Source organism: Falco cherrug, chromosome Z (assembly GCF_023634085.1).
Source record: "Falco cherrug isolate bFalChe1 chromosome Z, bFalChe1.pri, whole genome shotgun sequence".
Classification (NCBI taxonomy): Eukaryota; Metazoa; Chordata; class Aves; order Falconiformes; family Falconidae; genus Falco; species Falco cherrug.
In genome coordinates this window covers 6507547-6532822 of record NC_073720.1, presented here as the reverse complement: position 1 = coordinate 6532822, position 25276 = coordinate 6507547, and the positions used below count along the sequence as shown (strand labels likewise).

Below are 25276 nucleotides of genomic sequence, written 5' to 3'. Positions count from 1 at the left end.
TCTGTGCTGTAGTGAGGAGTCTGCTGTAGCACTCCATTCCAAGTGGTATTTTAGCATTCTGCTAAGAACAGTGATTCCACTGTATGAAACTTTTGATCAGTGAAGCAATCAACATGGACTGTATCATGAAAGATTGTTCCATCTAGTCTAGAATCCTGTAAGTCATGGATGGTTTTGTAAGACTAGTCTACTCGTAGGTATAAAACTGGTCTGCTGAAGATTTAAAGCCAGTAGACTTGTATATCTTCATCACAAAGACATTGTTGTTTATTGTGAAAACAAACTCATGTCCCATAATTCTTGCTTTGTCCCTTTGCACCAGCCTGTATCATTTTCCTCCATTTGATGTTTCAACAACAATTGACATCAAAGATACTGTATAAATGTTCATCTAGATTGCATTACACTAACATTTAGGCAAATGTTGGGTTTTTTTATAACCTGATTTACAGTGAAGGGCTATCTGTTTTAATTCTACAAAAGACTTTGTGGAGCCTGTATATCCAATGGAAATCAGTTCAGTGTAATTTTTATTCAAGCAGCGGGTTTTCTCTAAAATAGGCTTTTCTTGCGTGTTTTCAATAAGTTATGAGAACAGATATTCAGAATCTTTAATATTTCATGTTCCAATATGATTTCCTTAAAGAAAACTAAACTATGACTCCAACCTTATTTTTCCTTTAGCCTGCAAAAAGTTGAGGATTTCAGAGTTTCTTGGTTTCAAATTGATACAGAGTTCATGTAGCTATTCAATTCTGTTTTCAGGAAGGCTGAGCTAGCCAGAAGTATTTTGTGGTAAAGATGACAGCCCTCCCTGAACCTGGTTATTTTCCTGAGAAACCAACAGCTAGTTCTTTTTCCATATCAATATTTGAGCCACAACTTTGTCCCTAAATGCCTACAAAGGTTGAGTAGGTTACTTAAATAGAATGTGGGAGATAAAGGCTTACAGTAGAAGACCAAAATGTTTCAATACCTCCTAAGCTCTGGGGGTAACTACATTTTTGTAGACACACCTGTTTTTGAAGGGACATTCCTAACGGTATGCTTGCAACACATCTATAAATTTTTATAGAGGAGAGATGTGTAGTACTAGCAACCTATGGGAAAAATGGAAAGTACGTGGGATTTTTTTGGTTTACTTCCATGATACAGTAAGGAGGGGAAAACCTTTTAGGTTGCAAAGTTTACAAATAGGTGCAAAATAAATCCTAGGAGAAATTGATGTATGTATCTGTACATAGGGCAGGGGCTAATTTTGGGAAGTTTGTTGTTGACTGAAGTAGTCATAAAGAGATCAAACTGACTGTTTCATTGAATTCCAGGAGTGCTGATTCTTTCATGTTTGCAGCAATAAGTTTTGAGACTCGGCACGCATTTTAACCTTACTCATCTTTGTCCAGAGTTCACTGTTGCTTGACGTGATAGTGTTCATTCTTGCCTGGAATGCTCTGTCTTCATGAGCTCTGACATTTTTCTTTTATCAGTTGGAGTCTCCCAGTGTTCACTCCCAATTAATATGCAATGTCCTTGTTTCTTAGTAGTATATTGGCATTTTATTCTTTAGTGGTAGACTCTGTAGAAGTGCTGTCCATGGGTATTTTGTTTTTTGTAATTAATAATAGGATGTCAGATTCTGTAAAATATTTATAAAGGATTGTTTCAGTGTAGCAACATTTGAGTATTTCAGATGCTTCTAGAAGTCTTTATATAAATTCCCGGTATAATTTTCTTGAAATAACAAATCAAGAAACAGAATTTAAAGCCAAGTCTTTTCTACAGCTGGTATGTTACAGTTCACTGTACAGTAGTTAAAAATCGAGATTGTGTAAAGCATATTTGTATTATACCCCACTGGAGATCATGGATGTTGGCAAAGTTTAAGAGGAAGTTCTAGGAGCTATGAATTAAATCAATGTGATTACTTGTAAATTCCCTTAAAAAATCTAAATAATAGTGCCACCTTCACATGAAAAAAAACAAGCTTAGTTGCTACATGGGAAATCACTATTAGATCGAATGCTGTGGTTGGTTATTGGGATCCTGAGCTCCCACAGTGCTGCAGTTTGGTGAGCTGTGACTTTTACCCTCATGGTAGGTTCAAGCCTGTCTGTTCACAGAGGCTTTAAAATTTGAAAAGAGCTAGAACTGAACCAGTAAGGTGAGTTCTTTCTGATAAGGTATGTAAATCACTTTCACATTTTCAAATGGATTGAGAGGAAAAGGTTTTACAAGTTCTGTAAGTTCATTTACAGTTGCTTGTTCCTTTAAAAAACAAAACCAAACCCACACAGTAAGATATTACCAGAAAGATAACCAAATTGTTTAGATTATTCATAAATGTTTTATTTGTAATTCATAGTTTTCAGCCCTCCCCAAGTATTGTTATTTTATATAAACTCTCTTCCTTTTTTTTTCTTTTTTTTTTTTTTTTCTCTGACAGCTCAGCTGTTTATAACTCCTGTTAACAGTGCAGGTTTGGTCCTTTTGGTTCCAAAAGTATCCTTTGAATATACTCCTAGAAATTGTGCAAAAATAATGCATCATAATGGGATCCGTAAAGAGTAGGTGAACAGAGGACCCTTTGAGGCAGTTCTGGATATTGTGATCTACTGAATGCATACAACTATGTGCAAAGCCTCTAGGACAGTAATTGTTTTCTTTAGTTCTCAATTTTTAGTTTTACTTTTTTGCTTTAAAAAGAGCCTGATGGCAAATCTCCTGTAAATGGGCTAGGATCGGAGTCATCTTAATCCAATATACAATGATGTATGTAATTCTTTTGTTGTTGTTAATAATGTGTTAGAAAACTTCTTTTGGATATTAAAGACCCATTTGCCCGTCTTAAATCAGTTACGAGCTTTGTTAGTACTAATAAAAAAAAGGAACAAGGTGCCTTGCATCTCTTGGGCTGAGCAGTAAGTTTCTTCAGTCATTTGACAAGATAATACTGTACCTTGTTGTAGGAAAATTAAATAAATGCTTTCAGCATCTCAATTGATTTTATTTTTTTTCTTTCTTAAAGCTTTAAACAAAAAATCCATATATATTTCAACAGACTCAAATTAGCTGAAGATCCATTTTGGACTGATCTGCAAAATTAAATTACCTTTGATGTGTGAGTTGAGTCAATAGCCATTTCAACTACGATACACTTTCATGGGAAACAAAAGTGGAGGTTTACAAATGTTTCTGTATCTAGGAAGGTATCCTGCTTCATTACACAGAGGGAAGTTCATAGGCACCATTTTCCTTATTGGTGCCGTAGTAATACATGTTTAGTGAAACCCTCATTTTTGGTTTAGTGGACGGATGAGCCAGTGAGGCTCTGGTCTCACAGGCAGCTAAAGTCAAGTCACTGAGGTAACTAGATAAGTTACCTTTATACCTAAATTTGGTGATAAATCAGAATACTAGTGTATGATTAAACTACAAGGAAGATTATATAGTAGAAAAAAATATTCTTGTTTTTAAACAAAGGAGTGCTTACTGAAGGGAGTTAATTATACTTAAGTTATTGTGGCAAACAATTAATTTGTCATAGAGATCTTTGATACTGGATTTTTTTCAGTAGGTGCAGCTATACTGCTGTTACTAAGTGGGCATTAATTATTTTAAAGATTATTTCTGAGGAAATATATTTCTTCAGTGGTCAGAGTTTTCGTTCCTCTGAGTGGAAGCATTGCAATGTTAGATGGTAGCTCAAGTTCCAGTCTAATCCTTGGCTTCACAAGGTGTCATAACATCATCTTCATTTCTGATAGGCAGGACAATACTTTGTTGCAGGAAATACCTGCCTGCGAAAAATACACCCAGATGTGAGAAGTTGCTACCACATAAAGCTGCCTTTGGGAATATTTTTGGTGTTCCCCATGTGTGAACTTTCAGAAAATAATATTCTGAGTTTTAGAGCCAGAATAAGGGTATAATTTTTGTAATCATATACATATTATAAATTTTAAAATAAGTTGCATATACCACATGATAATGATGGCTAGAATAAAACAAATTTAAATAATGAATAGTAACGGCACTTTGTATGGCTTGATTTCTTGTACTGTCTTGTTACTTCCTGTGACATATATATATTATAACAGGATGCTTGCTAGTTAGAATAGAAAAGAAGGCTGAAAATCAGCAATCCTTGGGCTTTCTTATGTTCAGGCGAAAAAGGAAACAAGATCATGAAGGAAAATTATGTGGAGCATGTTCTCTTCAGTGAGGCATTGGGTGATTTGAATTGTGATTTTTTAATTTTTTTTTTAAGAATTTCAGTGTTAAATGAGACTTTTTCTAGAAAAATTTGAGTGCTGAAAGCGTTCATGAGTATTATTACTAACCTATGGAACGAAAGGGCAGGTAGGATCTTTTAATTGGAGACTGGTTTTGCCAAAACAGTCATCTACCTTCCAGTAACAATGTTACTTCTCAAGGAGCTAACTGGCAGAATCTAGTTGTATAATCAAGTTGAAAATCTGACTGGAAGCATATTGTCCACTTGTTATTTCTGTCCAGTCATTGTGAAATATCTTGGGAGAAATACGTATCGAATACGTTTGAAGGCAGAATTGGAACAGCAGCTTGTGTCATGTACAGCTTTCTGGGAAATAAGTATAGCTTATACCTGTTTGACATGGTTTATGGCACAGGATGGTGTTAAGCAGAGCTGGGTGCTCTGTTCCTGTCATCTGAAGGTACTTTCACATTCTTTTTGTCCAAAAGAGAGCAAGCTCTACACAAACTGATTTTACTTACCAGAGAAAGATGACAATGTGGATACTTCCTTCCTGGTAGTGTGAAAACAGCCAGAAATTCCTAATGACCTCAACTGGAGATGTGGCTTTAGAGCATACCAAAATTTCACAATACATTTTTACTTACATTTGTTTTCAGAAGTTGTATCAGTGAGTGCTGACCTTAATGATGTATTCTCACATCTAAAACTGGACTCAAAATGAGTTAGTCAGCATTGGCCTGAAAACTAAAAAGCTCTGTTTGGAGTTTCACAACTATTTTTTGAGCGTGTATGGAAAAATGTTTTCCAGCCAGCTATCCACCTTCAGTTTGTATACCCACTACATAAATTGGCTAGTACCTTTCAACTGTAAAAAAAAAAACTTTAGTGACTCACTTCCCTCAATGCAGTGTTGATCACTACTCTTCCCCACCGAAAACCCCAGAAGACAGTGATTACCAACTGCACAAAATCGTCCATCCTCAAAACCATGGGAACACTCTTCAAATTCTTGGTGTTTTGTTTAATAGTAAAGCATTTGTCAATTTTTGACCAAGAGAAGGTAGCTGCAGAGCTTAAAATTAGTTGTCTTTTTGATCCTTTCATCTCTTTTTGTCCTCTCCGTACTATTTATAAAGAAAAGTGTCAGTCTAGTGTGTTTCACCTCGTGGTTCACGGTACCATCTCCTACTGGCACTCTCTGATTTAGGCTGTTTGAAAACTTGCTTTGGTTCAAAAATGTCACAAAATGGAATTAAATTGACAAGTAGTGGAAGATTCTCCCCAGTTTGCCTCTCCCTTTCTGTGGCCTCTGAGGTAATTGCCTTTAGATTTTCCACTCTTTGCTTATGCTTTTCCACTTCTCAGTTTTCAGGAAAAAGGCTGGGCTGAAACCTCTTTATGTTGACTTGTCAATGTAACTGGTAATACAATGAAGATTTCCCCACATACCTTTTTTCTACTTGCTTTTTAATTTCTAGTACAGCTGCAGCACTAATAGCTAATTGTTGGCCTTTTTTAAGTTAGCCCGTGCTATAAAATTAAGTAGTAATGACTAAAATCTGGAGTCAATTATAGAGCCAGTTCTGTGTAAGGAAGAGGTAGACCGTCACTTTTTAGATGTAGCTAATGTATTCAGCATTGTCACCTTCTAACAAAAAAAAGCTTTTGATTTTTCTACGGGAAAGCCAGATGATTTCTATCTGTCCTTCATAGCAAAAAATTTGACCTTTAAATTAGAAAACATTAGGGACCAGTGATTCATTGGTGCACAAAAGGACTCGGCAGGCATTAAAGGACAGTGTCCTAATTGACTGAACTGTGTTTCAGATGCTCATTGATCGAAGAAGGTGCTGCAAAGATGCTGCAACAGTTTCATTTACAGGGGAGGTTATTGTGAGCATAGATGGCACAAATACCTGGCTTCCAGCAAGCATTTGGTATCTGCTGTTTGTGAAAGTAGCCCCATTCACTTTTGATAGTGCCTTTGGGTATTTAACACAAACCATTCAGAAGAGTAGAGAATTTTCTTCCTATGGAGTTTAACACTGAGAGCACCCTCCGTGTTTCTAAGTCTATGCAAACATTGACCAGATCTCATGCCCCTCAATAAAAAAATGGGTAACATAAGTGTTTGGAAACTAGGAAGAAGAGAGAGCAGACATATTTTGTTCCTTTTACATTAAACATATTGAAGTAAATTTATTTTTGTTCTACAGGTGTAAAAGGTAGAGCAGGGGTGATGTGACTGGAGGTACAGAAAGAGTTTCTGAGCTACATTTTTTCTAAGCCCTGTTTCAAAGAATGTCTTCAGAATTTCTTAGTGATTAAGTATTCTTTATTGTTGGCGCCGGGTGTACGGGGGATCCTTCCACCAATCGTACACACCCAGAGGGGCAGATTATCTTATATTTATAGAATGAAACAATGAATATTCCATTAACGCCTATACATATTCATCACCTGAACCCGCCTACCCTCGCTTCGTATGCTAATTAGCTTATCAGTCCTTCACGCTTGCGCAGATTCTTCCAAAAATTGTGGGCCGGGGTCTTTAGAATGTGGGCAGTGGTCTATGGGAGGAAGGCCGTAGGTCTTCCTCATGGTGTACTTTTCACCTTAGTTCTCAAAAGTGATGAGTTGGCAGACTTGTAGAAATCTTTCCCAGGGTTTTTACAATACCCCTTGTAATTTTACTCAAGGCCATCCTGCTGTCCCATTATCTCCTTGGTAGGGCAGCTTGCTTTGCAGATAAGGAGGACAGCTCCCCTTTCAGAGATTTGCAACTTTCTTGCCAGAACAGTCTATATGATCTTTCAGACATTTTAACCCCTTTGTCGCTATACAATTACAAGCTTATTTATGCATTAAAATGAATATTGGTTTATGAATACAAACTTGACCATATTATTTACAGCTTATTCACATCAGCCTGAGCTAATTTTGCCAGTTTCTTCATCCCTGTTGTAGTAAAACGCCCTGCACTCCTTCCCCCTTCTCTATCCTCCCCAGGAGTTAGCCATTGGCTAGTTGAGAGTTGAGTTTGTAAATTAGTGAAATGTAAAGGACTTTAATTTGGTGCTTCATGTGCCTTTTTAGACAGTGAGTATCTGTCCCTTTTCACCTGCCTGAAAATACAAGTATTTGTTAAAAGGCGTAGCTGAGAAACGCTTCTGAGATACATTAATGCTAAGACAAAGTTTACTTTTATAGGAGAAGGAAACTCAGTTTTGCCTGGTTAGAGTGTTTGTTTCAGTATTTATATTTGCTTGTTGCTCTGGGGAGGTTTATTCTTTTAAAAACTGTCACATTGATATGGAGCTTATTTTGTCTATGCAGATGTTCATGTTTCTGTCCATTTGGGTAATGATGATGCAGCTGCACTCTCAGCTTTTCTGTTACTAGACTGTTGGTCTTGCAACTAAATTAATTAATTTGAAAATAAAATAATAAAAGATGGAATAAACATCACACCATGAATCGAGTGTGAGAACACTCCTGTATTCCTGTTGCTTTATCTCATGCTATTTGATTATAAAGTCTTGGCCAATGTGATGAAATTCTGAACTGGGACAGTATCATCTTTGCGTACTGCAGCAACTGAATCCCTGATTTTCAAGGAAATTCAGTTTAGAGATGTTCACTAACATCTTTACTGGCTTCTGTTTACCAAAAAAACCCCCCAAAACAACAAAAAAACCCCAACCCCCCCAACAAAACGAAACAAAAAACCCCAAAAAACAAAATTAGAGAAGCCTATATAGCCTTATTTAGAAACTGTAGTTTATTCAAATCAAAACCTTGAAAACAAAAGCTATTGTTGGAACAGTCTTTCAGATTAAATTATTCATGCAAATAGAGCATCTGAATAGTTTGTACTGTGAGTTGTTTGGACTGCAAGCAGCAGGGAAAGCAAGAAAGTCTTTTGCTGAAAAAGCTGAAACGTGATAGGGGTTAAGCCAAGCATTTAATACCCATTTCTGTTACATGAATTTTGGATGCTGATTCTTGGCAAGTTATAAGACAAACCAGGAAAAACAATCACGAAAACCCCACTAAATATTGTTGTTTTCTTTTTTGACTGTCAATTGATTTTTGCCTGAGATTTTAGTTGTTATCAGGGTGCTTGTATCCAACGCATATTGTGACCCAATGAAAAAGGACACTGAAATTTCTCTTAAATTCTAGCAGCTGTGCAATGAGCAATCCCATATTAGAATGATAAAATTATGTAGCTAGTAGTCATAGAAAACACAAGTAGCACTGCTTAATGTTGCTGCGAGAATAAATACTAGAACAGTCACAAGTCTTCAGATTGGCTGACTCACAATTTGCCTGAAAACTAAACAGGATTGAGAAATGTTTCTCATATGTACCGTGAAGTGTTACCTCAAAATTCATTACTGATTTCTTCAGTAATTGCGAAAAACATAGCTACAAACATTCATGAACTTTGGATTTAAATACTGTCCTGCAGTTCATAAAAGCTTCATAAGGTTTTCTAAAAAGCTTGTCTTAACCTTGAGCCTGAAGTACCTAATCCACATTGGCTAATATTTTAGCAGTGAGAAGATGCTTGCTGGTAAAAAAGAAAAATTCGTGAGTTTCATACAAGGATAACTACGCCCTATACTGTTCAGTAGGCCAAACTTTAGGACAAAAAAAATCCCAAAAAATAAGAAATCTTGGTGATAGGGAAAAGGGCAGTCGTGTGGTTAAGGAGCAAAAAGCATAAGTGAAAATCTTGGAGCTTTGGAATGAAGTGCACTTAGCTGCGCTAGCACTTAATCCAGCTCAGTTTGTGTATGATCTCTTCTAAGCTTGTCACACTTCCAAAAATACAAAATACCAAAAAAGAGAAGGGTAAACTTGGAGATTCATTCAACTGAATGAAGATGCAAGCCTGCCATTGTCTCAGACCTTTAGCTGCAGTTTTTGATATGATGATTAGGGTTTTCTTGAGTATTGCACCTCCTCTTTATTGCTGTCTTGATTTTTGTATGGTACACAGCTCTTGGACCTGACTGGGAGTTTTCTGTGAAATCAGCCTCATACAACATGTTTGATACAATTTTCAAAACAGTAGTCTTTAGTTCTCCGTGAAGATGCTTTAAGGAAAAAGAATGTGGAAGTTTACCAGCAGTTAACATGGCCTGTTATTCTGGTAGATGTTATGCTCTTTCCCTTTCAGTTAACTTCACAACTTCCATTTTTATAATGAAATATCCCAATTGTAAATAGATGTAAAGTTTACAGGTTTTGAAATTTCATATTTATAAAACAGATATTTTTGGTGCATTGGTGTTTGTTTTGTTTTATGTGGTTTTTGTTGTTTGTTTTTTTGGTTTTGGTTTTTTTTTTGTGGGAAATATCAGTGTTTTGCATGAAATAGTTTAATTTCTGCATGTGGGAAAATCACTTGGAGAGGTGAAATTATAGAAAAATAAGAGACCTAATAGAAATTGCAGTATTATAACAACCCTGTTTAGGGAAAAATAGAGTTGCCACTTTCAGGATGGTTAGTGTGCATGGAATCTACTCCGCCGTGCTTCCCTAAGCAACACAACCTGCTGTCCTAGAGGAGCAGTGGAGGGTGGAGCGGAGTGGAGACCCCAAGGCCAGGCTCTGCTCTGCTCTGCTCCCTGCAGGATTGGGAACTTGATGGTACCGTACAGCCGATAAGCTGCATAGCGGCTGTCAAATGGAAAATACATGAGATGTCCGTTGCTGGGCCAACAGCTGTGGTGAAACTGTTCTCCTTAGAATGAACCTTGCTCATTATGAACTCGTTAGTATTAATACTAACACACACCTCCATCCCAAAGTTACCCACCTCCAGTGCACGACCACCCCTCACCAAGCATGCACTATTTCTTATCAACTATGTCTTTAAATAAAAACGAGAGAAGTTTACACCAATCAATAATGAAAGAATGTATGGCTAGAGTCATTCAGGCTCCACCTGAGAGCAAAGAAAGTGTAAAAAGTGAATGAATCAGGGGAGGAGTTAGGGAAGACTTCATCGTACTTCTGGGATGAGTCGATGGGCTGAACCTGTCTTCTTCCCCATAGAGGCGCCTGTTGGGTAAGAAATTTGTTTTATGTTTGCTAAATAACTAACTCACGCTAGCTGTTACTAGTAAGTAAGGATTTGGTTGTATATAATTTGGTTGTGTATCATTTCAAGCTTGTTTTTGCAGATAGTCCCTATCATTGGCAATCACAGATCTTAACTTGTTACCGTTTTATTATGAAGAGTGTTATTCCATAAATGGCTAGTGTGAGTCATTTGTGGACACTTTCATTTGCTGGCAGCAGGTAACACATTCAGGTGAAGTGGGCAGACCCGCTGAGAACAAGGCAGTCGAATCACCCTCTGATCCAGCTTGACTGTTCAGTGAAGGGTCCCCGCAACAGGGCGCTACCAGACTGGTCGGGCACAAGGGTCTCAGCTTTCCTGGGGGGCTGACAGATCAAACACCTGGGGTTGGGAGGATTTCCCCACTGCCCCCTGCCCACCCCCCCCCCACCCCCCCACCCCCCCCGCCTTCCCCCGTGACACTGCTGCAGTCTTATCTCTCATGATGTTCTGCTTCACCACCACAGTATTTGTAGTGTGGAACTTCCTTTACCTACCCCAGAATTCAAGATGTGGGGTTCTGGCTAGTGTTTGCTGTGAGCAGGCTGTGTCATCAGAGGATCCTGGGTTTTTCTTACAATAGATGAAGTAGCCCAATAATTTTGTGTTGAGGTGTTTTGTTTGATTTTGGTAGGTAGAGGAAGAGAGGAAGTTTGTTCTAATGCTGGCTGGGATCTCACCCCAGGTTTTTGTGGTTTGGGTTTGGGGTTTTTTGTTGTTGTTGGTTGGGTGGGTTTTGCTTGCTTGGTTTTCAGCAAAAGTGTGGTCAAAACTGTCTGGTTTTGTTATTTTGTTATTTCAAACACACACACTCATGTATCTTAGCACCTTAATCCTTAGTTTAAACTGTTCTGGAAAGCATAATAATGTATCTGCAAACTGTGACCTGATTATAAATAAGAAGTGTAAATGAAACTTTAGACCATATTAAAAATAAGCACTGTATAAATTCATTTTTGCATTAAAAGAAGGAGACTCTTTAGTTAATGCTTTAATCTGCAATCTCTGCAGGCACTGAGAAATTAATTGCATGGAATGTGTGGAGTAATGTATGTAGTGGAATGTGTGAAGAGCTTTGATATGTATCAGTTAGGGGGGCGGGGGCAGGGGGAACCAACAATGAAAAAAAAAAAAATCCCAACAAAAAACCCCACCACCAAAACCCCACTGTATCTGTTATTGTATTGGTTTTGTACACTGTGCTGGAAGGTGAGGGAGCTACCTAGTATCCAGTTCCTTCTCTTGTAGTTCTTTTTGCTTTGAGCTTGTTTCAACTATAGTTGAAACAAACCAGTAATTTTAGGTGGGATAGTCATGATGCAAAGTAGTGTTTCTTGTGGGTTTACTGTAAAACATTTTTTTTCCTTTTTTTCACTCGTTACTTTGCTAAGTTCCTATTCTCTTTGTGATTCTGCAGCAAGTGATGATCACTTTGCTTTCTTTCCTCATCATCAGTTTGGCTCCAAGTAATTTATACTTAAATGCTTCTCCCCTTACCTCCTGGTATTTTCTTCTGAAATGTCCCTCATGGTTTGTACTCTCTTCCCCTTTTAATTTTTTATTTTCTTTGTGTTTTGAAAAAAAAAGAGCTCTGTCATGATAATTGACAGTAGCTTTCTTACAGGATGCTTCAAATTTTACTGAAGTATAAAAAAAATGCAATCATGCAGATTCATATAACTGTGCAATCCTGTTCTCTTATGCTTTATTATGAAACTGCATTGTACAGGGGGATAGGAGGTGGACAACTTGAAAGCTTCACGTTGATGTCAATATCTTCATGGACTCTCTAGATCTTTATCCAGCTTTTTCATCCTTAAACATTCAAATTCTGCCGTTGAGACCTGATGTTTAAAATCAATGTATGTATACATTGTGCTGTTTAAAACTTTCCTTTCTGGAAACAAAACAGAGGTTTAAGCGGATTCATCAAGTATGTTTCTTTTCTCTTTGACAAATGCTGATGGCTGAACTAAAACAATTCACTTAATTTGAAAGCCAAAGTGAGCATTCTAAGTAAATAATTCAAGTGGGACATTTTTGATGCCTTCAGGGTAGCCATTCTTTTTAAGTGTGTGGAATGAGATAATCCTGTAACTCATCAGAATTCGACTCCCCAGATTCATGTTTTGGGTTTTTTTTCACACCATGCAAAAATCTCCTTCTAGTTGCACCTCCTCTGTGAGAAACTGTTGGCTTTTAGAATACATGGCTTACTTTGAAACTCAGAGATTTCAATTAAGAATTACTACTGGTTTTGTTACAAGAACTGTAAGTCAGTGCATATTAATCTTGTTGCTGCTGTTGCAGCTCAAGAGGTGATTTGTCGTCTCACCGTGTTTCTTCTCAGCTAGGCTGCAGCAGTCTGTTTTAATTGTACTGCTGGAAAACTTCCATGCAAAGATCTAGTACTCGGCAGTATTTGATTTTCCTGTTAATTGCAAACTGATTTTAAGATCTAACTGTGGGTAGATTTCTTTCCCTGTGTATCAAGTGTGCCAGTTTGTTCCTGGGGAAGGTGGGAAGTGGGTTTAAGTAGTCTTTATTTCAGTAGAATGACACTGCATCTGAACATCATTAACTGCAACACTTTCTGAGAAGTTCTTTTATAAACAAATTAGAAGATAGCTGAAATGCTTGATTACTAGAGTTGTACGAGTGTTACAGCACTTTACTGCCCACTCCCCCAAAAACCTGCAGTTAGCAGTTTTCCTGAATTCTCATTACGTCACCTTTTCTACGAACAAGAGAATAGATCTGATAGAAGTCTGTGCTCTAATTTGGGGACGTATTTAAGCTTGTGCATAATTGTAAGCATGTGGATAGTCCATTAAATTCAGTTGGATTCGAATCGACTGTGTGCTTCATTGGCTGTCAAACTTCTAATATGTCTGTGGAGAGATAATAAACTTCCTTCTCATCATTTGTGTTATGCAGATAAAAGTTCTATAATATTAGCCTAAAATATCTTCTAAATCTCTCTTTGGTACTTGCTTCCTTGAGAGTTTGAACTTTTTCAGCTTAATCTATGCTTTCATATTGGTCAGGCATCCTTTTGCAGGGAAGTTAAGGAAATAATCAATTTATGCGTACTTCAAACATTCCAGCAACAGAGTTACAAACAGTGTTTTCAGTGAAACAACGTTATCTTCCCATACTTGGCAAGCTAGCTTATGCTTTTTATTGCAGTGCTGAAGGGCACTACTCTGGAATACATTGCCTTTGAAAAGAATGCAGAGCAATACTAAACTGAAATCTCAGAAAATTTTGCTATCAGAAAGAATATGTGGTATCCTTGGTGCGTAGAAATAATACAAAATGTGAAGAAATGGTAGAATCTTCTCACAAATAACGACCTTATTAGCAACATTGTTGAAATACTTTGGCTCACATTTTTCTCAATGCTTACAAAAAAGTGAATGCATGGAAAATGTTCAGGAAGGACTTCATTCAGTCGTAACAGTCTGTTTAATCATATCCAGGAGGAAGTTAAGAAGCAACTTAAATCATTTCATATTTACCTACATAAGAGAGATTTCTGATGGACAGTTCTTTTAATATAAAAAGTTTTAATGAGTTCAACTGTTTGAGGTGGAAATTGGACAAATTCAGACAGGTAATAAGTCATGATTGTTAAATAGGACAATTAATCATTGCAACAATTTACCTAGGATGTGAAACACTCTGTCTAGGTGTAAAGACTCCGTAAAAAAGATTCTCACAGATAAACCTCAAGTTACATACTTGATGCAAAAATTGTTGGATACCATTTTACCTAGTTCATTATGCAGGAGACTGAAGTAGATTAATATGATGGGCTCCACAAGAGCTCACATAATTTGAAATTTATCTTTATGATAATAAAGCACATGATAAAATGGCAGCAATTAATTTTCTGCAAGTAATGTGAATTTGCTGGGCAATTTTCATATTGTGATCAGCACTACTTTGGAAGGTGACTAGTAGTTTTAAACTTTGGGGATAGGATTGATTAGAGAACACTAGGATCTAGGCTCATTGAAAGAGCTTTAGATTTAAAGGAAGAAAGGGATAAACCCAGGCTCGCAGAGATGAGACTGGGGGCAGCACACCAGTGTCTCAGGGACAGTGTGTTAGCAGGGTCCATTGTTCAGTCTGCCGTCTCAGTGGAGGCAGGGGATGGAGATCCATGCGGCACCAAAGATGTAAAGGGTTATTGATGTGTTAGAAACCACAGAAGTGTCTGAGAATGGTCACATGGGAATTAGGGCTTCTCCCCACCAAAAAGTGGTGGGATCAATAGGCCAACTGAAGTGCATCTACCCAGGAGGAGCTGGAAGCCATTGTGCAGCAGGAAAACTGTGTTGCCATCATGGAAACATGGTGAGATGATTTGCACCACTGGAGCGCTGCACCTCAAATCCTGTGTTCAGTTTTGGGTCCCTCACTCCAAGACAGACCTTGCGGTGCTGGAGCGTGTCCAGAGACGGGCAATGAGGCTGGTGCAGGGTCTGGAGCACGTGTCTTATGAGGAGCGGCTGAGGGAACTGGGGGTGTTTGGCCTGGAGAGGAGGAGTCTCAGGGGAGACCTCATCACTCTTCACAACTACCCAAAAGGAGGTTGTAGTATGGTGGAGGTCAGTCTGTTCTCCCAAGTACAAGTGATAGGACAAAAGGGAATGGCCTGAAGTTGCTCTCGGGGAGGTTTTAATTGAATATTAGGGAAAATTTGTTCACTGAAAGGGTGGCCAAGCATTGGAACAGTCTTCTCAGGGAAGTGATTGAGTCACCATCCCTGGAGGTGTTTAAAATATGTGTAAATGTGGCCCTTAGGGACATGGTTTAGGGATGGACTTGCCAGCGTTAGGTTTACAGTTGGACTTTATTCTATGATTCTGTCTTAGACTAGTTCATTCTGAGAGTTACGGACTCACTAGGAGGTCTTTAACAGCACAAATGGGTTTTGGAAATTGAGTGCCTAAAGTTAGCATTGTTGTCCAAAAAATAGAATAGAGCAGAGCAGACTGTTTCAGTTGGAAGGGACCTACAGTGATCATCTAGTCCAACTGCCTGATGAATTCAGGGATGACCAAGTTAAAGCATGTTGTTAAGAACATTGTCCAGATGTCTCTTAAACACTGACAGGCTTGGGGTATTGACCACCTCTTTAGAAGCATTTTCTAGTGTTTGGCCACCCTGTTGGTAAAGAAATGCTTCCTAATACCAGTCATAACCTCCCCTGGTGCAGTTTTGAACCATTGTGGTGGTTTATTTTCTTTTTGTCCAGAAAGAATCTGAGCACTTGCCATTCCTATATACACACTTGCTGCACAGCCGGCACTTAGAAAACTTAGAAAAAAATGTTTTGATACCTGTAGCACTTCCTCAGATCCTTGCATCAGATTGTACTTGTCCAAAGTGCTTATTTATGCATCTGCCTTCTTACAAATGTGGTGAGGGATAAGGCATGTCTGCAAAACTTTGCTTTACAGGAGCCAAGTAAGTTTTCTTTTTTTGGTTTCGGGTATTTTTCCCCCTAAAGATCTTTCTAAGCTTTTGCCAGTTCTATGTACAGAGGTTTTTGAGTATGAGCAAAGGAACGTCTGTGGTAATGGTGCTTGTGAAATGTTGCCATCTGGAGCAGTTCTGAACAATTGCCATGGAATTAGTTGGAATTCACAGGAAGGTATCCACTGAACCTTCGTAAATATTCATGGATCAAGGCTTTGCTGAGGCTGATATAGGAGAGCGTAGATGTTGCTGTATTCTTGATTATAGTGCATTCAGCTTTTTAATTTATATAGAATTTTCAAATACTAGGCAAAATACATTATTGTTACAATAGTTAAAATATGTTGCTGTCAAAAGAAAAAGCAACGTAAGGGGTAGCAGTGTCTCCAACCAACTGTTTATGGATGGTGGATATAATCAAAGTTAATGAAATTCTCAACTTCAAATTCAACTTTCAAAAATGGTTAGAATCATCCAGACCCTTCCAACTTTGTATGTAATATGCAAAGTTGTGTGTTTTTTCTCCAATGACATTTCATTCTTGTTTAGTGAATGTTGAGTATTTTCTCTTTTTCTCATAGAATTTTAGTTCTGTTTAAACTCTTGTGTCCAAATACTTCTTTTGACTTTCTGGCCTTGAGCTTTGAAATTACTGACTTGGGGGGGATGAGGCGAAGGGGGGCTGTTTCTAGCTTATTTAAATACTCATTTTTTTGAAAATAGGTGTTTTATGTAACATTGCAAATTTCCTATAATCTGCTGTAACTTAGAAGTAAAAGAGACATTCTCTACTACACTTTCATAACTGAAGTAATTATGTCTGCTGCTATATACTTCAGATAGATTAATGTTAGTTTTAACCGTTTAATTTATTTTTGTCATCTCTGCCTCCGTTGCAGGTGCAGGACAAGTTCCGTTTGGACCTGTCTGATGAGGAAGCTGTCCATTATATGCAGAGTCTAATTGATGAAAGTGTCCATGCCCTCTTTGCAGCTGTGGTGGAACAGATACACAAGTTTGCACAGGTGAGATACGTTCTTAGTTGGTGGTCTCTGTGAAAGCTGAATAAAGTGAGAGATTGTGAGTGGTAGGTTCAAGACGTCATTGTTTATGATGTTTTAGTTCATTTTTCAACAAGTTGAAAGAGTCTCCTTGCTGCCAGGACTGGAGAGCAAGCTCTTAGTGATGATAGAAGATTTTTTTAAAGCACCTTAGCGAACATGCTGAGTGGGATGTAACTGGTTGTATTACTGAAGGTAAGAACTGCGAATCAGTGAGCTGGAGTTCTGAGGGAAGGATCCAGAACTTCCTTAGCTTTCATTCCCAAAGTAAACGTGTGAAGATAAACTTCCTTTCTTTTTGTACCTTTGCTAGACTTCCTTAATTGTGCACTCCAGCTAGTTAGCTTGATCATTAACAGACATAGCAGCTTGCACAGAAGGGGCCAGGAACTCTGCTCATAACAGCATCCACATCTTCTGCAGTGTTGACACTGTACCCCAGAACATGGCCCCAGTGGCTATGGGAGCAGCTATCCCCTATGTCAGAGCCTTCAGCACTGGTGGAGATCGTAAGGAATAATGCAGTTTTTCAGATATGGGGCTGCAGGCATGGCTGAGACCTCTTGCTGGGGCAGTGAGCATTGGGCTCCTTGCTTGCAGGAGGTGTGCAGTGGTGGAATGTCTGCATCCCAAAGTAAAAGAGCTGTGGGAGGAGGTCAGCAAATGGCACAATATCAGGGCTGACAAGAAGGAGATTGACCAGATCTTCTCCAAGACCTTGGAGATAGAAGAGCTTGAACCTTCAGCTGCACTGAGGGAAGAGCAAGAATACATTGTGCTCATCAGGTTAGGATATGAAGACTCCAGGATGGTGACAACTGGAACCTTGAGACTTCTAGTGTTAGGAGGGATGGCTTCTGCTCTTACCTGCAGATCTACTGAATAGGTTCAAGGTGGCTGGGAGTAGTCAGCGTGGACTTAAAAAATGGAAATCATGGCTGACCAACCTGACAGCCTTCTGTGATAAAATGGTTAGCTCAGTGGGTTACAGCTGTAGATATTCTCTGTCTTGGCTTTCACAAGCTTCTGATGCTGTCATCCATAATATCCTCATAAACAGACTGGTGCGATATGGACTAGAGAAATGGATACTGATGTAGATTGGGAACTGGCTGTTGTACTGGGGTTGGAAGGTTGTGATCAGTGGCACAAACTCCATCTGAAGGCCAGTCACTAGGGATGTACTCCCAAGGTTTCATACTGAGGTCAAACTGTTTAGTGTCTTCATTAATGACCTGGGCAGTGGGACAAACTGCACCCTCAGCAGGTTTGCAGAAAATGCAAAACTGTGAATAGTAGCTGGTACACCAGAGAATTTTGCTGACATTCAGAGGGGCATTGACAGGCTCAAGAAATGACCACACAGGAACCTTATTATGTTCACCAAAGGGAAGTGCCAGGTGCTGCACCTACTGTAGAACAAGCCCATGCAGAAGCATGGGCAAGGTGGGACGGGTGATGATGTGGGAAGCAGCTTTTCAGAGGAAGCCCTGAATGTTCTGGTTGACAAGTTGCACATGATGCTGATCAGTAGCAGTGATCAACGGCTCAATATCTGGAAGGAGGTCAGTGACAAGTGGTGTCCCTCAGTGGTCTGTACTGGGACCAGTACTGTTTAATATCTTCATCAGTAACATAGACAGTGGGATTGAGTGCATGCTTAGCAAATGTGCAGACATCACCAAGCTGAGTGGTGCAGTTGACACGCCTGAGGGACAGGGTGCCATCCAGAGGGACTTGGACAAGCTCCAGAAGTGGGCCCACGTGAGCCTCATGAGGTTCAACAAGGCCAAGTGCAAGATCCGGCACATGGGTTAGGGCAACCCCTGGTATCAATAGAGGCTGGGGGATGAAGGGATGGAGAGCAGCCCTGCGGAGAAGGACTTGGGAGTACTGGTGGGTGAAGAGCTGGGCATGAGCCAGCAATGTGTGCTCACAGCCCAGAAAGCCCGCTGTATCCTGGGCCACATAAAAAGCATGGCCAGCAGGTTGAGGGAGGTGATTCTGTCCCTCTGCTTTGGTGAGACCCTAGCTGCAGTACTGTGTCCGGTTCTAGAGACCTCAGTTCAGGAAAGACATGGACCTGTTGGAGTGGGTTCAGAGGAGGGCCACAAAAATGATCAGTGGGATGGAACACCTCTCTTATAAAGACAGGCTGAGAGAGGTGGAGTCGTTCAGCCTGGAGAACAGAATGCTCTGGGGAGACCTTATAGCAGCCTGTAAGTACTAAAAGGTGGCTTATAAGAATCATAGAATCGTTTAGGTTGGAAAAGGCCTTTAAGACCATGAAGTCCAACCATTAACCCAGCGCTGCTAAGTCCACCACTAAACCATGTTTCTAAGTGCCACATCTGCATGTCTTTTAAATACCTTCAGGACTCATCCACTTCCCTGGGCAGCCTGTCCCAATGCTTGACGTTCTTTCTGGTGAAGCTGATCAGCTCAGTATCAGCCTCAGTAGTAATATCCAAGGGCCACCACTGACATGCAGGAGCCACTGGACCTCTGCATGGCTGTTCAGACCATGGTGCCTGGCTGTCCAGTCAGTTCAGCATCAACTTTGTCACCTTCTTACCCAGTCTGTATCTCACTAGCTTGGTCATAAGGCTATTATGTGAAAAAATCACACCAAAAGCCTTATTTAAGGCAAGGTAAACACCATCCTCTGTTCTGTCCTCGTCCACAGAGCCAGCCATCTCATCACCTTGTTCAGCAACAGCTTACCTTTGGTAAATCCACCCGGGCTGTCCCCAGAAAAAAAACATTCAGGACACACTTAGTAGGGCCTGTAGCAATAGGAAAAGGGGGAATGTTTAAAACTAAAAGAGCGTAGATGTACACTAGATATAAGAAAGACTTTTTTTATGATGAGGGTGTGAAACACTGGCACAGGTTGCCCAGATGGGTGGTCAATGCCCCAACCTTGGAAACATTCAAGGTCAGGCTGGGCGGGGCTCTGAGCAACCTGATGTAGTTGAAGATGTCCCTGCTCATGGCAGGGCGTTGGACTAGGTGGCCTTTAAAAGCTCCCTTCCAACCCTAACTATTTTATGATTCTGTGCAGCAATATGATCTCATGGTGAAGAAGAGCCACCAGCTTCCTTGACCACAGTGGCTGGAGTGTTTCTAGCCGGTGGAGGGAGGTGATTCTTCCCATGTATCCAGTGCTATGTGAGACGCATCTGGAGTCCTGTGCCCCTTTTAGGCTGCCCAGTACAGGAGAGAGGTGAACATGCTGGAGCAAGTCCAGCAAAAGGCCATGGAAGTGATCAAGCGGTCGGAGTGTCTGTCATACAAGGAGAAGCTGAGATCGTTTGGCCTGGAGAAGAGAAGGCTCAGGGGGATTTTACCAATATGTATAAATACCTGGTGGAAGGGAGAAAAAAAGATGAAGTTGGCCTCTTTTCAGTAGTGCCTGGTGATGGGACAAGAGACAGTAGGTGCAAACTGAAGGACAGGAAAATTCATCTAAATATACTGTGAGGGTAATTGGACACTAGGACAGGTGTCTCGGAGAGGTGGCAGTCTCCAGCTGTGGAGATACTTAAAATCCAACAGCACAATGTCCTGAGCCACCTGCTGTGTGTTTCATCCTGCTTGAGCAGGAGGCTTGTGCTAAATGATCTGCAGAGGTCCCATGCACCCTCATGCCTTACCTGATTCTTGGCAGTGGTCTGCAGTGTCAGTAAATTATTGTCTCCCCTATTTTTAGTATTCATGGAAAATGGAGAATGAAACGTTTAACCACATGTAGGTGTACTGTCTTACCACAACCCACAGTATGACAATAAAATGTTTAATTCTCATGTTGAGTAAAACTATGTTCACAGAAGCATTTCTTCTTTGAATGTATGATGGGTTTTTTCCCTAAAACCATCTGACATTTAGTTTATGTTTGTCAGGGATTTAAGGTTTTAGACTGTTTACCTTAATTATTAGACTCACAACAATGAAATGAGTTGAGAGGTAAAATGAAACCAATCTGAAAAGCCAGTCATTATCCCAGGGTTTTTATTGATTCTTTCTTCAGAAGACTAACCAGATTTTGATACAAACTCAGGAGAACTGTTTTTAGGGCTATTTGCTTTGCTAAAGGTCTTCCAACTAATCTGTTGTTTCCTGCAAACTTAATTTTTATTTTGAAGAAATGTACTGTAATGCAGGGTAAGAAGCAAAAATGTCATTCCATCTGCATATATATTTAATAAACATGATCTTTTACATGATACGAAAAAAAGGAGTGTAATTATATGAAAATGTTGCAAAATCTGTTGTCATTCATTACGGATTACTTTGGTCATAGGCTGCAGGATGGTAATTTTGTAAGGCAGTGAAGAATGCCTAGCATCTACCTTGGGGTTAAAAAAAATAATAAAAAAAGCAATTACAAAGATTCAAGATGAAAATTTTAAGTGCCTCCAATATGTGTATAGACCTTTTTTTTAAACACATGCTGACAGTCACTTTTTTTAAGATACGTCTTTTTACTTCGCTGGTTTTAGGTGACTGCCAGACTCTCCCGGGTAGTTGTTACTGCATTTGTGAAACTGTATTAGTAAGTCAGAGTTTACAGGTTTGATTTAGGTGACCTTTTCTTTTTTCCGTTCAGACTTGTTCTTGCTTGACCTTTCTTCAGCACTTACAACTGCATTTAAAATCACAGGACAGATTTGTTCAGAGTATTTAAAAGTACCCAGGAATTGGAAACTCAGGCTTCTAGCTTCCAGGCATGCTGTTCTACGCAACAGGCTGATATATACAGCAGCAGGCACCGACTGCACCTTCCATTCCTGTTCTGGGGAGTTAAAAAGCAAGCCTGCAGTGTGTCTTGCACTTTGGGTACCACATAGGCAGATGTGACAGCCACTAGTGCAAGCCTGATCCCTTTGTCTCATTTTTGTGTTTTTACCTCTCCAGCTGGCTGCTGCTGCTGAGTTCCAGCATGGAGCGTTTGGGGCTGTTTTTCCTGAGGCCCTGAACTCTCCCCATGTGCTGCTGCAGAGTTTGCTACCTATGTGCTTTTAGCTTTCCTGTCTACTTTTGGGATCGGGTGCCTAAAATGGAAACAATACCGTGTTGCTTTGTAAGTGCTGAAGGCACCTCTTTGCTCCATGTGATGTAGGATTCTTCTGCTAGTGTAGAATTCAGATTATTGCCTTCGTTCCTGTTCTACAAACAGTTACACTTCTAGGCTTCCCTCTGAAAGAATTGCTTAGAAATGTGAGGAGGATACAAAAAGAATAGTTACAAATTAATCAGCAGTTGACAAGTCTGAAGAATATGCACTCTCTATATTTTTTAACAAAACTTACAAAAAATCCATCAAAATAAAACGTAATTAATGTCTATTTTCTTTATACTACATTAATGTCTATTTTCTTTATACTACAAGGATAATTTTTAGTGATATTTAGTAATTCATTAGTCAAAATCATTATCTTTCCTTTTTGTCTGAGGCAGTCTTTAAGAATTTGCTGCTGGAGCCTTCACAGAGTCTGTGAATCATTGAACAAATGAACAATTAATGCATCATTGAATTTGCTGTAAAGGGGTCATCTTACACAATGGCCAATTGAAGCTTTCAATTTGTTCATGTATAATGCTGCATTCAGTTGCCAGTGGCTTTGCCCTTAATAATATAAGTTGTCTAAAAAAACCCACACCACTACACAGGTATTATGACACATGCTTAAACAGCAGATTTGGGCCTAATGTCACACAATTTTTCATTTGAAATGCCCTTCAATGTGCTTTTTTGTTTTATCAATAGATATTTATTCTCTTTACTGCCTCCAAAATAGGCCTACAAGGAATCTGGGCTGTCTACTGCAGCAGTTAAGAGCTTTTTAATAAGGTTGGTTATTATAGCAACCATTGTGTATCAGTATTCTGTATGTCAGTCTTTAGTAAGTAAAGCTCTTGGATAAAGCAATCTAGCCATCAGGTTGGTGTATTGTTCTTTTGTAGCAGTATTGTAAATTGAGTTCAGTTCAAAGCTGTGTTACGAAGCCTTTGGTTTAGTTTCTAATGCATCTCTAATCTATTACCTTATCAGGTATTTTACAGACCTTTTTATGTAGTACTTGTCTCCGTAATGGTTATCAAAAAAACTGTTGTCTCAAAAGTAAATAAATCTAACATTTGGAATAAGTTAATGGTGTTGTACAATAGTGCTCAAGAGGAGAAAAACTGCATACTAATTTTGGTGATACTGATGAAGGCTGGATAGCCATTTCTCCCTGGAGAGTCATTTTCATTTTAGCAGAATTATTTATTTCTGCAGAGGAAGGAAACAATCTCCAATTGAAGTGTCTAATTTCACATTTTATTTCCCTTGTAAATTTACAACTCAAGTCAGTTGCATTCAGGGCTCATGTTAAACAATGATTTAAAAAGTGAAAGCTTGGGGAATGAGGGGTGTCCCACCCAAAATGTAGCTATATAATTTGGGGTTCTGCTAATGCCTGGCTGCTGTCTGCTTAGGAGCAAACTCCGTCTATGCTGTAAATGTTACGTGGCTTTAGAATGTCTTTAAGCTGTGCTCCCAGTGCTGCTGCATCCCAGAATGCAGCTGTGGTTCCTTTCCCTCATGACAGGGCTTCTGTTTTCCTTCTACTGGATGCCAAAATAAAACACAGAATATCTACCAGCAGGATTGTGTAGCTTGGATGAAACTGTCGAGGGGCAGATAGAGTTGGTTTCCATGCTGTTTGTTCTCCTGAAGGATTGTGAAAACTGCCTGCCTTCAGGCATTTCACCATGTTTCTAACACACAGTTCAATTTATGCATAACTTTTGTTGTTCGGGAGTAAACCAAGTTGAATAAATGCTGTGCTATGTGATTTATTTTTTTTTTTTTTTTTTTTAGTATTGGAGAAAATAAGCCTTTTGCCTACCTGTGGTGGAAACAAGCAAATGCTACAGAAAGAGACTATTTCTCAAGCCTTTGTTGGACTTCAACAGTTTTGGAAGGCAAAACCTGCAGGTTGGGTAGCATGGGGAATTGAGAGCTCAGGAGGTGGTGAAGCTTTTTGAGTCTCTGTTCACTGAAGGTTTAAAACCAACCATTTTGTAATGGAAAATGGATGTTTATATCAGATGCTGTTGCATTTCTTTCCACTGAAAATGTTTGAGCCTCAAAAGTTGAAGTAAGCAACTTCTTCTCAAGCCAAAGATAACTGGAAGAGGCTGGATTTGATGGTAAATTCTTGGACCTGTTAATATATTTTCTTATTTAAAAATGGAAATCATTGCTGTGCTGAGCATGAGTACGTACAAAATTGCAGCAGTGAGGCTACAGTTCCTCAGTGCAAAACACCCACAAAACTATGGCAGTCTCCCCTCTCCTCTTCACATCAACTTTGTTCCTTGAGTGAGTTTTAAATGTAATTCATATGATCCTTTATTTCCCACCTTGGGCAACGTTCTCTTTAGAAAGGACAATCATTTCTTCCCTGCTTACAAAAATGTTCTTAAGTGCTGATAAGTTAGCCAGCTGTAGGCAGCCAATTAAATCATCACTAACAGGCTCAGCAACAAGAATACAAAGTGAGAGGTTCAGTATTTCACACTTTAACTCTTAATGTTTTCTGTACAGTGATTATATATTCTTGGCTCTAATAAACTGTTATTGCAGTCTTGAGGTGTTCTGTTTTGTGTTTTTAATCTTACCTGCTGAGACATGGCATATGAGAGGATTATGTTCGTAACTCTTGGCTTTTCGCAAGGATTTTCATTTCTTGGTTTGCTTGCTGGAGGAATAAGACCACTCATAAAATGACCTTTATGCCACATGTTGAGTTCATAACGAGTCTGTTTTGAATGATCAACAATGTAATTAGCTCGTCATAAATGTGTGGGTCTCTTCAAAGAGTGCTCTTATACTCCTGTATGTTTTTTTAGTAACAATTTAAGTCAGGAAGAAATCCCTCCCAATTACAAAAATAAAAAGGACTGGTTTGAATCTGAATCTGCCTGGTATTTGAGTTGGCCTTGCTTTGTGCTGCTTCTGCTAGCAAACACTGGAAGGGCTGTGATGGAGGAAAATCCAGTAGGGCTGTGATGGGCCCTTCATTATTTCAGCGTATTACCCAGATTTGCCAGTTAAGCACAAGACTGGTTCAGCCCCTCTTTTCCCCTGTATGCGTGGCTTACAGGAACTGTATTACCCTCGTTACTTAGTGCTTGTTTTAGCTGGCAAAAGGTGATGCCACGGAGGAGCCACAGTAGTACCTCTTATGTTTAGATGACTCTTCTTTGGAGAAGTGGCAGTTATCATTTTCTTGTGGGTATTTTGGGGCCTTGCTTTATCTGGCAGAAATATATATTTCTATTGCCTGCATTTCTCATGAA

At 39.3% G+C, this 25276-nt stretch overlaps 1 protein-coding gene across 5 annotated transcripts in view; it reads left to right on the top strand.

Annotated features, from left to right (window-relative positions):
- Positions 1-24566, top strand: part of PIK3C3 (phosphatidylinositol 3-kinase catalytic subunit type 3) — an 82874-nt gene extending 58308 nt beyond the window's left edge. For 4 of the 5 annotated variants that reach the window (XM_027816227.2, XM_055698782.1, XM_014286412.3 and 1 more), the window contains 2 exons: positions 16763-16888; positions 23793-24566. In XM_027816227.2, the coding sequence (XP_027672028.1) occupies positions 16763-16888; positions 23793-23807 (141 nt within the window). In that variant the 3' untranslated portion in view covers positions 23808-24566. Of the gene's footprint in view, positions 1-16762; positions 16889-23792 lie in introns of those variants that run through there. The other variant, XR_008730199.1, reaches the window with a different exon arrangement.
- Positions 24567-25276: the final 710 nt, after the last annotated feature.